The 18,471-nt window shown below is 31.4% G+C and overlaps 1 protein-coding gene and 1 long non-coding RNA gene across 3 annotated transcripts in view; one reads left to right on the plus strand and one right to left on the minus strand.

The window, feature by feature from the left end:
* Positions 1–659, minus strand: part of LOC124362650 (mitochondrial ornithine transporter 1) — a 47,950-nt gene extending 47,291 nt beyond the window's left edge. Inside the window, exon 1 of the mRNA XM_046817343.1 lies at positions 162–659. Within this exon, the coding sequence (XP_046673299.1) occupies positions 162–276 (115 nt within the window). The 5' untranslated portion in view covers positions 277–659. The remainder of the gene's footprint in view (positions 1–161) is intronic.
* A 10,226-nt stretch (positions 660–10,885) lies between these two features.
* On the plus strand, positions 10,886–16,300 carry LOC124362651. 2 transcript variants are annotated; one of them, XR_006922483.1, is made up of 3 exons: positions 10,886–11,125; positions 12,584–12,801; positions 14,937–16,300. It is a non-coding gene; the product is annotated as an uncharacterized LOC124362651 (long non-coding RNA). The 2 variants fall into 2 exon arrangements; XR_006922484.1 differs by having other exon boundaries at positions 10,886–11,097.
* Positions 16,301–18,471: the final 2,171 nt, after the last annotated feature.

An 18,471-nucleotide genomic window follows, 5' to 3' on the forward strand; every position in this document is an offset into this window, starting at 1 on the left:
TGATTGTATACTAATACAGCAGTTAAATGTTTTACTTTTGATTAGTTCATATAATATATTTTTTAACAGATTTATTCCATGTGGTGTGTTCTTCAATTGATTATCCCCTCCAAGTCCTAGTTACGCCACTGAAATAACGTTTTAAAAATAGGCAGTCTTACCAAGGGTGCCGCTGGTGAAATCAATTGCTCCATCAATTAATGCCTTATAACTACTACTGCTACTTGTAACGATGTTTTCTTCTTTGTGAGCAGAAGCCATAATCATTCTTTTCATGCAAAAGTAAACCCTATCGAATCATTTTATTTTTCTGAAAGTCGACTATGTTATAATTTAGGCTATCAAAAATATAACAAAATTTCACTGAACCAACTCATACCAATTGTTTAAAGTAAATGGTCAATTTACCGTAGCACGTTAACAACAATTATTTATAGACTTTATCTTATTTTTCTGATAAGTTCGAAGTCTGATATCCGCCTGATGTAATTCAAACGTCACCTAACACCAACAACAACATAACCAACAAATATACCATGTGGAGACTGGTGAGTGATAAGACTGATGCAACCACGCAACTCACTATTGCTTGACCCTGACAAATCGATTCAGCGTTTGAATTAACCTGTCGCAGAACCCACGAGCAGACGACTATGACTGTATGATAGTACCATTGGCTACCACCTTTTAACAGTTTTCGATTTTTTTTATCAAAAGAACATGTGTTTGGGAACAGCTGTTTCCATTTCAACCAAGAGATTCATTTTAAAAACAAACATTTTGATACGCTTTAATCTTATTGTCACTATAACAAACATTTTCTCATAAAGATTGTTTCCTAGAGAAAATGGATGTGTATGTCTTAACAGCTACTCTCACAACAATAGTTATTTAAATTTGGGTTGTTGGTTCTTAAAATATTATCATTATTTTTCCAAATTCTGAAATAGTCAGTGAAACGTATCCGATTTTTATCTTCTTATACACCTTTTTTCTTTTTCAAAAAAGTAAATTAGCCGAAATGGTCCAGCTTTAGCAAGATCACCGTTTAACCACGCATTTGGCATTTAATTCTATTTATAAGCAGATGTATTGTAAAAGAAGATATTGACATTACGCTTACGTTGTGAGGATGATAGTGCGAATGATGACTATGATGGGATAGAAAGATAAGGGCCAAAGTAACAAATGTAAAAAAAAGAATACAGCAGTATATTTTTATTAGTTTTTGAGGAAAGATTTCCTTGTTTGGACATATTGAGAGGGATTTTTTCTCTTGCCTATTCAATAAACATATAAGAAAGTGATAGACTAACTCAAAACGTATAGTTACTTTTCAAGGAAGCCACGTTGTAGGGAGAATAAGTTTTGTCTCAGTGGACAAGATTTCAATTCTTAAAAAAAATTATTGCCAGCTTACACAGAACAGGTTTAGTTTAGCTGTTACATTTATAGTATCGCTCATACACTTGACATGCATGGTTCAAGATTTAGTTAAGAAAATTGACCGATTCAAAACAGCTTATCAATGTTAAGATAAACATAAATAAAATTACATATCATCACATAAGATATTTATAATTTAAAATGACAAGTGTTGTGCCTTTTTCTGTGTTTAAAAATCTCAGAGAACCAAAGACAATTGAACAAGATTTGATTGAAAATGTGTACTTCCAGATCTGACGTATTAAAGGGTATTTAGGTAATTATTATTAGCGTCAACAATAAAATACGAAGTTCGGCCTTATTGATACATTTGTTTATTAGTTGTACAAGCCCCTAGCTTGTTTTACGGTTGAACTCCTTATTAGAAAACTTTTATAATAAGTTAATGACGTTCATCCAAGAGAAGTCGTTTTACAGTGTCTTTAACATGACTAATGAGATCTGTTTTTGTTATCTTTTTGAAATGTTAGTATGAACCACAAAATAACTATGAAAATGCCATTTAGTTATTATTATATTGTGTTTTAACGTTGAATAACTGTACATTATTTTTGTCTGTTTGCCCATGCATTATAGCAATAAGCCATTTTTATGTGTGATTTATCTTCATTTTTAATAATGTTATTGCAAAACTCTGCTATTTTGTAAACTAAAATATATATACTGTATTTTAGAAACTTATGGTTGCTGACATTAACATTTTGACAAGTTTTTTTATTGTAATATGTTCATTGAATGAGGAAATATATTCGTATTAATAACAATATCACACAATTGTGGCAAGTATATATACTAGACTATTATAAAGGTATAACTTTTCCAAACCAAACTGGATATAGTATCGTAGCCAAAACTGTGTGGCAAACTCTAAGGTATTAAACAAATAAATTATAGAAAACAATAGGATTTCAGACATTTACCATTGATATATATATATATATATATGCTTTTTAGTCTTAAATTGTACTAGCAGTTACCCGTGGCTTTTCTCATATTTGTTAGGCTATGCATGTGTATATGAGCACTACTGGTGCGACTGAGTCATATATCTGACGCCAATGTTAAGTTTGCCTTGTTGATCAAAAAGATCTGTTATGAAGAGTATATTTAGGTACATTGCAATTTAATACGGCCCTATTATTTTTTTTTACATGGTTTATTTTGCCTCGTTTCTCGATCAAGAAAATATCTATACATACACAGATTTAAGGAACCCACGCCTTTCGAAAGATAACTAAAATGGATTTCAGAACAGTCTTTAATATCTGATACCTAATATTTCTTAAATAAAGCTTTTTTTATTTACACTTTTAATTTTCTTACTCTGTGCTCAACAGCGGCTGCAGGAAAGTATGAAATAAGATTAAGAAGTGTTGTGACTAACAAGCTTATTCTATGCTTTCACACTATAATGTGAACTAATTGGAGGTTGGTTAAATTTAGGCTTGCCATAATTTTTTCACCGGCCAACCGTGACGCCTCTGTTCGAAATGCGTGGGGGGGGGATAAATATGAAGTCAAATTAACAATAAAAACCTAAAAACTTTGTGTATAATTGTATGAATTTAATTTAATTTCTAAATAGTATAAAAAGTGATTATATCTTATAACAATAAAAATACAGTTTGGGTTATATTTTTTACACGGCTTTCATTAAATAAATGTAAACCATTAAACAATCAAGCTTACTTCAGGCTATACCTTAAAAACATTGACAGCTATAAAATGTAAAAGCGAGGGCTTATTTTTTATACCATTCGTATTTCTCACTAGAGCAAAATCTTTCTAAATAAGTCTTTTTTACTTTTTATTTTTTCATAAAATTCAGTGCAGCTAACTGTAAAGTTAACTTTGCATAACATTAAATTTCGAACTGTGGATTCGTGCATTAATCCTCGATTATCACTCCAGGCAATGTTCATCATGGAGAAAAACTCTCTCAACTGAACTGAAAACTCTCTTATTTCGGGACCACGCTGAACCGATAGAGTGTTGTGTAGTTGTGAACCTCTAGACTAAACTACAACTAGGCCTAGCTCAATTGTTTTAAAACATTCGGCTCCTCTGACGTGACCGGGACAAGCAGGCAACCGGGCGGGACACCGGGACAAGCTTGTAAAAACCGGGACGTATGGCAAGTCTAGTTAAATTACTTGAACATATGGTTGTGCCGTTTATAAAACAATTTTGACACAAGACTTTAGATTGACATATTTAACAGGATATTTCAATTAATATTTCACAACTTTTGATAATCAAGATGGGATTTTTCGCTGCTTTAGAGGCCAGTGGGGCATAACCCGGTGATATGTTTCAAAATAAGAATAGGCTAATAATCATACCAAGGAACTTAAGAATGTCCATGTAAAATTTGAATATAATCAATTGAATAGTTTGTGTGAAAACAACATTTATATAAGATATAAAGCAGTATGATTATAAGATGTTAATATAGCATATATATATATATATATATATATATATATATATATATATATATATATATATATATTAGAATGTGTGAGTGTGTGTGTGTAACACCTTATATCTTAGGGGTTTTAACATCCAAATAAGAGGGTTGATTTAAATCCTCGAAAACTAGTGTTCTAATTTTTTTAACATATAAAGATGCAGAATATCCGGGATTCTATTATCCTTTCAAATCATTCATTGCCATTAACCCCCCCCCCCCCCCACCCCCCCCCCCCCCCACCCCCCCCCCCCCCCACCCCCCCCCCCCCCCACCCCCCCCCCCCCCCACCCCCCCCCCCCCCCACCCAAATAAAAAGTAACTAAATATTATTACACTGTTTTGTTTGTTACATTTTATAAATATACAGGGTTTAAGCTCAGATGAAAATTTTCGTAATAAAAATGGTACAAGCTCTTCAGACATTTTAGCAATAATATTTGTCTTGTAGCACTTATTAATAGCATTGGTATTCTGAGGAAGATTACAGGTACAAATAATACTTATCGAAAAACCAGTCTGAATGTTCCTTTTAATACTTAAGCCTCAAGAACCAATATATATATATTGGTTTATACATATTAGGTCTTTATTAAAAGCAGTCTAGTTATGGAATAAAAATTTTAAATCCCATATTTGTAAAAGTATTAAAAAAACAAAGAAGTCTTCTACTTAATTTAAGACACAAAACTAAAAAAAAGCATGGTTATTTGTTTTATAAAAAAAAAGTAACTTTTGAACAAATTTATCTTTAAAAAAAATCAAATTGGGCCCTACCATACATCAATCTGTCTGTAGTAAAGTCTCTGTAGTAAAGATGTCTGGGTTCAAATCCAAATGTTGTCATTATATTTTTGCATTAAAAGTTAATTATTGTTGTTTATTAAGTAAACCAAATATTTATATAGACAAATACATTTTTCTTTTTTTTTTCCTGAAGTTCATTACTTCATAATTTCTAACAATTTTTATATAAATGAATAAGAAAATAAATTTACAGTACCCTTGTTGGTAAATGTTCTAGAAAATATAACCAAAGGCTGTCATGCTATACTTTGTACAGGAACATGCTCCTATTTGGTTCCACAGAAAATGTACTTCTCTCAACTATTGGAGGAATATAAAAGTATAGCCACAGGTTACCAAGAAAATGGCTCTGTGAAAAATGTACATCTGTTGATTTCCATTTGGATCATGAAAAAGAAACTATAGGTATCAATCAAGATGTAACTCAAGAACTAATAAATCAACATGAAATTATAAATTCCACTTAATGTTGACATTAACCAAGCTCAAAGAAATGGAAATTTTTAGTCTTAAGAATCAATAATTATACAACTAGAAACTTTAGTTAAAAAAAAAAGAGAAAACAATTATACAGCTGGAAGAAGAAGTAAAATAGACTACGTACTAAATTGAACCAAAAAGAAAATTTTAATAGTCTCTACAATAAAGAAAAGTTAAATTCGGATGTACATCATAGTCTGTCTCCGTTGAATTCCACACCTTTCCCATGATAACACTGGTACTGAATAAAAAGTTTTATGGAGCTCTGAAATATACAAAGCTGGAAAGTTTTTCTCTGGTCGTAAAAAAGTATAAAAAAATATACCTAACCCTATACCCAAGACGTATAATGGAAACCAAAATCCAATAGAATTAAGGAACCAGTTTGAGGCATTTACAAGTTGATGAAGATGAGACTTCAAAAGTTAGTGATCTCAGTTACGGATGGAAGCCACAGTGAGACACCACATGAATAAGGTGCTCATTTGTGCTGATAGTCATGGACGCAGATTTAGCCTGGCACCTTAATAAAATACATAAAAAAATCATGAAGCAGTAGGTTTTGTGAGGCCTGGGGGGCGTACAAGACAAATTTTTAAATTATACAAAATATAGAAAATGTAAATTTAAATAAAAATGATTACTTGGTTATGGTATGCGGCACAAATGATGTGGCGAAAAATGTAGCAAATGTAAGCTTTGACTTTTTATAAATGAAAACCTTGGACAGAGCTACATATACAAATATCATTTTAGCTAGACCTCCCACACCGTTATGACGTAAGTACTGAGCTAGTGGGAGTTGGATCTCCTAAGATGATCTATCATGTAGTATGTCAGTATGACCAGATAGAAAGTTGAGCATATAGTATAAATAAGCGCCTCTAGAGAGCTAACTCCCCCCCCACGTCAGACTACGATCGAACATGACAGCTCCCCAGGCCACCCGGCCCCGACCTCCAAACGCTACAACTTACTAGTGAAATCCTCCCCTAGTTAACCCACCGCACTGAAGAGAGACTTACACTCTCCGTCAAGGTGTACCATCCACTTAAATTCTTTGGGGTCAAGAAAGTGGTTAGCTGAAGTAATAGCCAAAACAAAAGCCCACCCTTATCTGCCAAAGGAATGATCATGATCACAGTCTGGACCTACGAGATGTGCAACCTCCTCCTCCAGGTAACTTTATGATGTGTCAGGGAACTGCCTACCAATTGGAAAAAAATACAGTGCACAAGTAGAAAGCTCACCACAATTTAAGGACTCTTGCCTAATTGTTTATCACTTAACAAATATTCAATGTATAAGAAATAAATTAGAAAGAATTAAACTCTATGGTCAAATAAATTAAAATATACATGTATTAACTATAAATGAAACACTGGCTTTGTCCAGAAGAGAAGTCTTTGTTATATGTTGCACGAGCATAGGTTTTTGTGTAGGTAGTGTTTATTGCCGAAAGCCTCCCCTTAGAAAGAGGGGGGGGTTGTCGTATATATGTTAAAAGAGATATAATGTATAAAACTATTGAATTAGAACATTTATGTGTCGATTTCGTTTTTTTTTTTCGAAGGTTTCAGGTATATTTTTAGTTAGTTTGAATGCTATCATTATAACAATTTATCGAAACATCAAATTCTCACATTAATGACTTTCATAAGTATTTTTTGTATGATATACTTGTTTATATAAAATAAAAAATATTCTAAAAGGAAGTTGATTCAATATCAGGTTGATTTTAATATCATTATATAAAAAAAGTAATGTCGAAAGTAGATTCTTTTTTCAATTTACTGCGTTCCACACAACATGCATTGCTTAAATCTAGAAAACACCAGGGGGTGAGGCATGCCTTGATAATATAGTTACTAATGTAAAAAAAGGGTACTGTAACTTGTAATGTTATCGGAACCTCATTTATCAGATCACGCTGCAGTTTGTGCAAATTTTCACACAATTGTTGCTCCAAACGCTGGTGATAAAAAAAGGTATTTCGAACTACAACCATTAGTAACGTTTAACGCCATATGCTACTTAAAAATTTTAGGGAAAGTTTGTCTCATGTAGACTGGTCACAGCTACAACGTGTTTTACTAATGTAGATGCAGCATTTGATTATTTTAACTTTGTCTTGACAAGCACTTTTAATGTATCTATTGTGCTTGGTCCTTTTTAAGATATTAAATTAGGCATTAGTGACAATACTAATAGGTTACAGTAGTAAATGGTATACAAAAGAATTGGAAAATTTTAGGAAAATAGTAGTTGCATTGGATGATAAGCTTAAGAACAGTAAGGGTTACAGTTCATGAACTACCAATGTTAAAAAAATGTGTACACAAGAGCAAAAAAATCTGTTATAGTATCTTGAAGATTTAAAAGACAGAAAAAAAATTATTCAATGAGTAGAATATATTACCAATTCAAAAAATAAATGTTAAAAGCTGAACTTGGAAAATAATTAATACACCTCAGAGAAAAAAGGTTTGAAGAAAAAAATCATGAAAACTTTTATTGATTTTCTAGGTAACTTTTAATAACTTTTTTACACTTTCACCTTCTAATATAATTAATACTTCTGCACCACGCAGTAAATGATATTAACATTGCTCTTGAATATTTAGAAAATTACTTAAGAAATAAGGGTGTATTAAAAAATGATTTTTAAATGGAAAAATAATTGAAAGAAATGATGTTTTTCTATATTGTACATCTAGGGTTGAGTACCTCAAAAAAGTGAGGATTTATTATGGTTTTTCCAATTCAATTATGAAAAGACATCATTGACATAGTATTAGAGCCAGTTACTTATTTATTTAAACAAAGGATGCTAGACCAAGGAACATTTCCTCAAGCATTAAAAGTACAAAAGTGAGTGCCAATTTTTAAAAAAGGAAGATAGGACTGACCCTCTAGCTATCGACCAATTCTCATTAGTTCCGATTCTTAGTTAAAAATTATTTGAGTTTTGTATCAAAGAACAATTGTACAACTTTTTTGTTGTAAAATAATTCTTTTTTTGTCCGGACCAATTTGGTTTTCTCTCCATGTTTAAACACAGTAAAACTAGCGGTTGATAACTGTAACAGAAACAGGTTATTCTGAATTGTTTGAAAACAAAATGATGCACATCTGACTACCTTAATTGGACTTAAGCCTAAAGCTTTTGATTGTATTCCTTCATGGACACTGCTTTGTAAAAAAAGCTACATTTTGTATGGCATAAAAAAATAATGAATTAAGTTTATTTTCATCAATATTTACTAAAATAGAAGGCCAGATGGTTTCACAAAAAATAAAGATGTATCTGGTTTCCCAAAATGTTTTTTTACAGGGAGTACCACTAAGGGCTCAGTGCTTGGTCCTTTTCTGTTTATAGTAGCAATAAAATGATTTTTCATTTAATCTATGCCTTGTAAGGTTCTGTTCTATATGCAGATGATAAACAACTATTTTAAATAGGCAAAATAAACATCTGGAAAACTTTAATTTGTAGAACAGGAGCAGGGCAATGGCCTGAAGCTATTAAGTGGTTTGAAAGCCAAACTCCTTCTGGTGGTAAATAATAGTAAAACAAGAAAATCTAATTTTTTACTCTTGATGGAAACTGTTGGTCCTGATGATTGGTAAGTACACAGACAGAAACCTATGTAGGCTATTTAGGAACTATTACATGGGACTAATCGGTTAAATTGAGGGATGGCACATGTAAGTTTTTCTTTGTAAAAAAAATTAGGCTAGGTGGGAGAGTGTTACATACCTTATCAGGAAAACTAAAGTTATTAGTACTTAGTAGTGAAATGTTAATCACGAGGCATATTAATGCCCCTTTTTCCATTCCCTAGCTCAGATATGGTTTTGTAAACACTTTGGGGGAATAAGTTCTAGTGCTAAAAACTGCTTTCATTTGGGTCAAAAAAGGAAAGTTTTTTTATGAAGTGTGGAAAGGTGTGGATGGGGTAGGGAATGTAATATTAGAATTAATTGCACAAATTGGATGTTGGGCATATTAGAGTTTCTTGTGTTTACCCAATTTTTTAAAAAATTATAGAATTATGACCCTTCCATCCTCTGTAATATTTACTGTACTTTACTTAGTACTCAAAGGAACAATTTTTTTTAAGACAGTTTTATTAGTAGACAAGAGAAGATACATTCCTACTGTACAATGAAAAAAAAAATTTTTTATATACTGCTTGTGAACAGGATGGAATGTCTCGAGGTTGGAGAAAACCCACAAAGGCACTTTTATCTATATGAAAGATTAAACTTTTTAATTAAAACTTCCTGAAATTAAGCATGGAATGGGTGGGGGGGATGTCCCATTAGTAGTAGATTTTAAAAAGTGTGTGTGAGTTAATTGGCTTGTTGATAATACATTTTAATTCTGGTAAAATGACTACCTTAACCTGTGATATTAGTACTTTAATTTTTTAAATAGTTATGTTTTTGTTAATAGTTTATATCCTATTGTTATTTATTTATTGTTGTTCTAAACCTATTTTATTGTAAATTTATATTTGTTGCATTGTTATCTTAAAATTATTATTGTTACTTCGTATTGTGTTTTATTGTTATATATTTATTGTTTTTATTTACTATTTTAATTTATTCTATAATATAAAGTTTGTGTTTAGATATGTTTTTATATTTAACGAGATGCTGCTAAAACCATTTTTACTTTTTTATTTTTCGATGACCAAATTGTTGGCGTTAATTCAACATCTACCATGTACATATTAAACATTTTACTTTGACTTACTGTTTTAATCATTTACACTTGTACTTTTGGGATTTTAAAGGTGTGATAGGAGTAGGCCTTTTAGCATATAAGGGAAAAATTGACCTGGTTGTCTCATTTGGCATTGTCAAGTGCCTTAAAAGACAATAAAGATTTCTTTGATTCTTGATGTCTTGATTTCTTTGTTTACGTGAAACAGTAATATTTTTTATAAAAACCTCATTGAAAATGGATTGCTTTTTATTAGTACCTTCAATAGAGATCATTAACAAATTGCTTAAATTGGTTATACTTAACCTTTTATATATGTCTGTCATTTCAAAATTAAAACCAAACTATAACATAACCCCATAAAATCTCCAGTACTAGTTACAGATGCCAAGACAAGATGTTTAGAAGCATATAATGTTCGTTATTGTTCGTTATGTGTATCAGCCACGGCGCATCAGCACCACTGTCATACGAAATAAACATGACCGTTCGTTGGATACTACTCTCATGGTGGGTCATAAACATGCTAAATTTGCACCGACTCTGGAACAGCTCTGTACACAGCAAATAAATCTTGGCAGTAGCATATATCAGCTCCCTTGGAAAACTCAGCACTTAAAGGTCTAAAAGAAAAATAATTAACTGATACAGTTCTCGCATTCCATGATAATTATGATGTACCCCATTTCTAAAAAACAAAAAAGTTTTGTTTTAGTATGTCAAACAGTTGTGATGTATTTAATTGTGTGAAATCTCTCAGTTGAAAATATGAAATAGGTGTACTATACTTACTTAGATATATAGACTAAACTTCTTCGACAAGGAGATATTTTCTGTATTTTATTCTACTTCTGTTCATGTTACATATATATATATATATATATAATATATATATATAATATATATATATATATAATATATATATATGTATATCAGCCCTTTGACTTTAACTGTAAGCCCTTTGACTTTACAGGTATCCCCGTGCGGCAAAACGAGTTGGGTTTTCAGCACTGAGGGCTACACTCTACCAGATATCGACAGGTTCGTCGGCCACCTTTGCCTAAGTCTCTGCATGAGTTTGGAGCCATTCTTGAGTCTGAAGAATGGAACCACCTTGGCAGGACACTCATGGTGGAAACAGAACACAAGAATGTAGTTGGCGGTGAGCAGGATGGCTAGTAAAGTTACTGGTATCTGTTTACAAGTATTACCATTAAAACAATTAAAATTGTTTGTTAATTCCTATGTAAAATCACAATCTGAAAAAATATGCTCTTTTTGGACATTTAAAAAACTACAATTGGATTTAAATATGACATTATAATTTATTCTCTCATAAACTGTCAGGAATTAAATTATCTGTTCAAAATTTAGTTTAAAAATTTTAATAATTCAATTACAATTCACATGCATGGGCATGTGTACAAAAAGTGTACTAAAAGTGAGAAGATTTCTTGTACGTCATAGTTTTTATCATTTCTGTTTACAGCAATCTTTATAAATGTTTACAGTATGAATTAAGTAAATAGTTTAAAATAAAATTGAATTCCAGATTCCGTTTTTGGGAGGATTGTAGCACTGTCTTTCCAATAATTAAAAAAAGAATATTTTTAAAGGGGGGTAATTTTATATAGAAATAACCTAAACTAAATATATTTTAACTATTTTCACAAATAATACCAGATGAATGTGGTCTTCTCGTCGTCAAATCAGTATGTGCTGCCCTTGGCAGTACTATTCCCAACAAACACGTTCCTTTTATCTGTGCCTGTTTGGAACATGTAAATAATTATATTTATAAATGTATTTTTGAACTTTTTTTTAATGTCGGGAAAAGAAAAGGGAATTAGATAAATTAGAAATGAGACACTTGAAACATCTGACAATCAAATCACTTTAAAACTGAGATTTAATACCGGATATTTATAAATGAATATCAGGGTTTTAACACTTTGTACATATAACTTAAAATTATAATTCATACATTAAATCAAAGAGCAACTCAAATAGTTTCGTTTGTCCATCTGTGTGCATGTGGATGCAATGTTTCCTGCGTAAAAAAGCGCTAAGTAGCAAAAATGGCTACTTGTGAACAGGGGGCTTTTTGTGTTCTGCAGTTTGCAAAGACCGAATCTGTAGTAACTGTGTAACATTGCGTTTCATATAAAGTTCAGTGTGATCCTCAAAGTGGTAATAATGTCAGAATATGGTATCATCAGTTTGAATATACTGGCTGCCTTTGCAAAGGGAAGAGTACAGGATGACCAACGGTTAGTGAAGAGAGTGTTGAGCGAGTGAGGGAGATTGTTACTTGCTTAGCCCACAGAAATCAGCTCAGAAGGCTAGTTGTGAATTAGCAATTTCCGTTGACAACTGTTTTAAAAGTTTTACGGAAAACGCCTACAACTATGTCCTTATCGTTTGTAGTTTGTTACAGGCTCTAAAATCTGTAGACTATGGTTTACTTGCCAAGTTTCAAACGACAATGAAGATTTTTCTGGATCTTGTAATTTTTAGTGATTAATCAACACCTCAGTGGACATGTGAAACACTCACAATGTTTGTTTCTGGGGCTCAGAAAACCCTCAAGAGATGGTACAATTGCAGCAAGACTCCCCTAAATTGAATGTGTTGTGTGTCATATCTAGGCACCCCGACCTGACGCCATGTTGATTTCTACCTTTGGGGATTCAAAAGAATTGGCCTCCGCTACCAGCTGACCTACCAGACTTAAGGCACAGCATTGAAGCAGCTGTTGCAGTAACCACTCCCCAGTCACATTGATCAAAGCTTGGGAAGAACTTGGCTATCGACTTGATGTGTGGCCTTCTTACGATTGAAGCTCACATTGAACACTTGTAAGCTTGTAGGTATAACTATTTGAGTCACTCTTTAATTTCATGTATTAATTATAATTTTAAGCTCTATATAATAAATACTACAAAACTTTAAAACTCTAATATTTATATATTTTTTTACATTGGAAATAAGAATAGTTTGCATAAGAATTAGTAACTATGATGGCAGAATAAATAAACTTGTTATACAAACTGGATACGACATTTTAAACATGTGACATAGCAACACATGTAAGCTTAACTATCTGCAAAGCTATTGTGAGAAAGATTTCATCTGTTAGACTGCAAGTTTTGAATGAAACATCATTTCTACATTTGGCTGAGCGTCATTAAAGCCTATCACTTAGTTGGCTGAGACAGTTTTTCTTTTCCCAGCATCGGGCTGTAAAAACTTTCTTTCTATATGGCTGTCTGTGTCCTGTCTGGCCACAGGACATTTTAAGAATTAAAGTAGCTATAGACCTATTTTGCATGCAACCTCAGCAAAGCCTGGGTCATTCCACATCAAAGCAACCAGATGAAACTTTACATTTATAATCCTTCCTTATAGGTAAGGAAATATACCAAATTTTACATTCCTACCTCAACGCGTTTTTATTTTGATAGGCAAATTAAGTTTTGTCAAATGAGCGTTTTTACATATTCCAAGAGCTCTGGAGAGGAGCTTGTACTTTCATTTTAAAAAAATGTAATCATTTATTGTATAAATGTAATGAAAATTTGCTATATTATTAAGAAAACTGTACTGATTTGAGAAGAATATATAAACCTTAGCTATCTTTATTTATGTGGCTTACAAAAATATTTTTGGTAATATTTTGTGTTTTTAGAGATGGAAAAGGTTTTTTACTCAAAATCGCCATATCTTCAAAAGGCAGAGTGATAATCAGCTATTTCTTTTGTTTTTAATTAATATCTACAAAAAGCATAGAATCACATATAAAAAATTAAATTCATGGTATTTTGTATGCTTCACCTAGTAAAAACGTTTTTAAAATAAAAATCATTATCGTACAACTGTTAGGTTTGGAGGTTTAAACAAAACTAAAGCCTAATATAACAATGAATAACTTTAGTTAATTAAGATTAAAAGGTTAAGTACAACACTAACAAAATATTTTTACAGATGCAGACATTATAATGTAGCCTAAAATTACAACATAAAATTAATTGTGTTTTAAAACTGTAAACTATTTCAAAATTATTTTAACTTACGGTTTTTTTAGTATTATTAAGGTGGAAATTATCTTATGTTCTGAAAAGAAATAGTTTTATCTCAGTCATTTAAAAAACAGAGCGAAATGGAAAAAGGCTTTTAGAATTTTCAGATAATTTAAAAACAACTGATATTCTTTTTAGTTTTTTTTTATAATTTCCCCACGTGTGAAATGAAATGAAATGAAAAAATGTCTATATTGAATACAACGAAAAAGCATACTCAATTGGCTATGGTTAGGACTATTAAGTCCTCTCTTATACCTAACCATAAATTAATAAACTGTACTATTAGTGTAAAACAAGACCCACAATATAGTCTACATTACTATTTTAAATTCAAAAATGATAATCTATATTTATATAAAATAACAACATTAAAAAGAAGGTTCTTTATGAAACTAAAAATAAATAAAATAAAATAGAACACTATTTTTTTGTAGGTAAGTGTGCTGACTAACCTACAAAGCAACTTTGATAAGCATACAATAACACTGAATTAATATAAGGGAATATATACAAACGTAATTTATAACTGATGTATAAGTTTAGTAGCTTTCACTCATTTCAGTTCTTTAATTGTGTTATCTTAATAGTGTTAAAATTTTTGTTACTGCATCTAATTGTAGTTATTTACAAAATAAACATGATCTTTTAAGACAGATTTTTGTATTATACTTTACACTTTATTTCAGTAGCCTTTTTCCAAATTATTTGTTTGGAATTTGAAGAATAATGCTAAAAATTAGTTCCTTTACTTAATTTACTCAGTTCCATTTAATATCTACTTATTAAATTTTTCACTATCTGTTGCTCATTAGATGCATAAGAAAAGTGATGGGAAATTTTGAAATAAAAACAATATTTTAAAACTATACCTTATCAATAATGAAATAAATTATTGCCAAACGTTTTTCATTTGTTACAGTTGGCCACCCCATCTACTGTTGCTCCACTGCCTGCCACACATACCACTAGGTGCAAGCAAAATATTGCAGATATTCCTTTGTTTAAATTATGTAAAAATAGTTATACAGATAATATATGATAAAGAATTTGATTTGTTCTATATTTCTGGTGCAATTTGATGCATATTATAACAAATAATCACTCACTTTAAAAGTATCTATTAAGCCATGTTGTATGAAGGCAGATTCTTTTAAAAGTGATGGTAGTTTGTCATTCTTTAATAGTAGCTGAAATATAGAGCAGTGAGATAACATATAAATTGTATGTATAACCACCTTGTTCTTCAACAATAACAGAGGACAGTGAAAACAGTCCTAAAAATGAAGAGCCAGAAAATGTGTACTCTTTCTGATCACACAGCAAGCTTGACCAGCTGCAGGTTTATTTTCACTGAAAGTCTGAGTCTGTCAGCAGAAGTGGTGGCCCTGAAAACTTCTTCATGATCATCTTCCTGGAAGCAGTTTACCAAAGTAAAAAAGACTGACTTGAGATAAACATCTTATTAATTTGTTTTCTCTGTAATAGTGGAACAATAAATTGCCTCCCTTTTTATTTTTATATTTCTAACGAATAAATTTCTTATTTTTTATCTATTGTATGCGTATTTTATTTCCAGTTTATCCAATTTTCATTAACTTACCTCTGGTCCCAATTAATCTGAATAAACAAGGTTGTACTGTATAAGTTTATATGTTGGTATATGATAACATTGAATGTTTACAAGCATAATTTATATCTAATTTAAACCAAACCAAATTCACGTTTTAAGAAACTTTAAGCCTATAACTACAGTAAAACACCCGTTAAACGAAATGGGAATCAATTGATACCCAAGTCAGCTGAAACAGTTGCATGATGTTAACGTTTATATAAATAAACTAAGCTAAATATTTAATATGCCTGTGTATTACTTACCTTCCCCACTCCTGCTATCATTCCTAAAGTATGACTTTAAAGAAGTTGTTTGTACGTATTGATTTCCTCTACTCACGCATTCTTGTTATTTTGAGATGTTAATTAGGTTAACCAAAAAATTGGTTTTGTGAAATGGTCTGTTCTCCCTTTATTTCATGAAAACAGAGTTTTACTGTATTTGTTATCTTAAAAGATTTTCAAGATGATGGAATTTCTAAATTTATCAATATATACCATCAATTTAAGAGTCATCATACCATTTATGTACAAATTAACGTACCTACATAATAGTGACACTTGTTTTGTAGTGCGGCATATCAGTATTTCTCCTGTTTTCACTGTAAAGGGATATTTTTTAATATTTAACTGTTACTTTATTATTGAGATTATATAACTTAAGTACCAATACGTTTTCTAGTTTTTTTTTTTTTTTTTTTTTTTAATGCTGTAGTAGCAATTTATTGCAACCGACTATTTTATGTATCTTTGATGTTTTAGTTTTTGGGAAAATTAACTTTTATGGAAAATAATTTTAATTTATCGTTAGTGCTTTATGAAAAATCCATACTCTTGGGAAGAAACTGACAAAAATCAACACAGCAATGTCTCTGAGGTGTCTGTCCATTTATTCCTGCTGTACATGGTACTATTTTTAGGGGAAATAATGGTCTCTAGCATTGTCCTTGCTCTTTGCCATTTAACCCTTTGTTATAGGTTTAATAATGGTCATGTTAATTTGCAGGTCATTTCTGATCATTGTTAAGAGTGTTTTAAATTAATATATAGCACTGGAAGTTTACTATGATTACACTTACTTATATTAGTATTGAAATTCTAGAATGAAATTACTTTGTGTTTCCAATGATGGTGTAAGGATTAAACAATGGCCAAAATATGAAACACATTTTTTTTCCTTTTTGTACTGAACATCAGTTACACCAAAGTACCTATTTTAAAAATGGAGACACACTGTGATTACTTTCAGCACAGCAAATTGAAGTGACTGTTGAATATGGAGAGCTATACAGTCATCACACCAGGGGGCAAATCAAGATAAAGCCTGCACCTTGTTGCGAAAGGGTTGTGCACTACATTGCAATTAAAATAACTTTGTTGAACAAGTCATATTTGAGACAATGCCTGTAGCGGGCAGCGTACATTGGAAGCTATGCCGACCTTTCAGGCTATGTCACGTGATTTCAGATCTTAAATTAAATTGTCTCTGTCATGAATTTTTACTGCCATTCAACACTAAATAGGCTGGTCAGAGGATTGTCTTGTCAAAGCAAGAGCCTTCCAAACACAAGTCAGGTTTTCAAAAGTTATTCTATCAATTATAGCGAGCCATCATCCAACTGAAGTCCTGAGCCCACTGGACTCATTCAAGATAACAAAGCGAACTCTATACAGTATACCAAATCATCCAAGAAGTTAGAGAGAAACCAAGGATGAGAATACACGTATAGATACCTGCAAAGCTATCCAACACTGTTTAACAAAGATAGGTAGGAAATTACATTACCTTGGCATGGATTTCAAGGTCAAATTAGGGCAGAGGAAGGCTGGGAAAAATTTACTCTATCATAATTTTAAATAAAACTCTTTAAAAAACAGATATCTAATCATTGTGCATCCTTTCTTCTTTTTAACAGTATGTAAAGTAACTTTGGGAAAGTTGAGTTCACTCTGTATGGTGGCAATGGCTAGGACTCAATTTGCCTAAGGAGATCATGGTATAAAATGCTCCAGTGGACTATGCATTCTTTTCTGAATTGTATTTTACCATCTGAATTGGCATAATAAAAGTGTGTATGTTAGGTGGTAATAATTTCATTTGATTCTTATTGGATTGTGACTCAAACTATTGGCATGACTCAGATTTAAGTTTCTGGAGGCTCAAATTGACTCCTACTCATATATTTTCATTAATAGCCATGTTAAACCGGAAAGTAAATAACGTTTTAAAATTAAAACACTACATTTTGTTAAAGATAGTTTGATTTTTTTCATGAAACAAAGTACTTTACACTACTTTTCAACAGAAGGCCTCCTATTTTATGATTTTTCTTTCCTTCATTGAACTGCCTTTCGAAACCCACTTTCGCACATTTCCATAGCCATTGTCTTTTCACTTTCATTGTAAATCTCTATAATCTAACAATGGATTTTGAGTGCCTTGACAAACTTTACTATCAAAACATGAACAAATCTAGTCAGCAGGATAGTTTTATTTGTTTTGATTTTAACACCTTCACTGTGACACTGGTCATGTACTTGGCTATAGATAGCCGGGATAGTATTATTGTGTGTTCACCGCAGTTCAATATGTTAAATAGCCACAGCAAACAAAAAACACAAGATATTCAACTTTAATGGGCATCAGTGCAGAGCTGATAAATTAAAGATTAACTAAATAAATTTGAATTATTAGTTTTTAAGATGAAAGACAGTTTAAATCTTTAAAAATAATAAGATATTAATTCTAATAACGAAAACTTCTTAACATCCAAATACACGATACTGAGTCATCCACCTATGGCTAGGGACCAGAGTCTGTGGTGCCTGGGGCAAGCAAACTT

Source organism: Homalodisca vitripennis, chromosome 5, assembly GCF_021130785.1.
Source record: "Homalodisca vitripennis isolate AUS2020 chromosome 5, UT_GWSS_2.1, whole genome shotgun sequence".
Lineage (NCBI taxonomy): Eukaryota > Metazoa > Arthropoda > Insecta > Hemiptera > Cicadellidae > Homalodisca > Homalodisca vitripennis.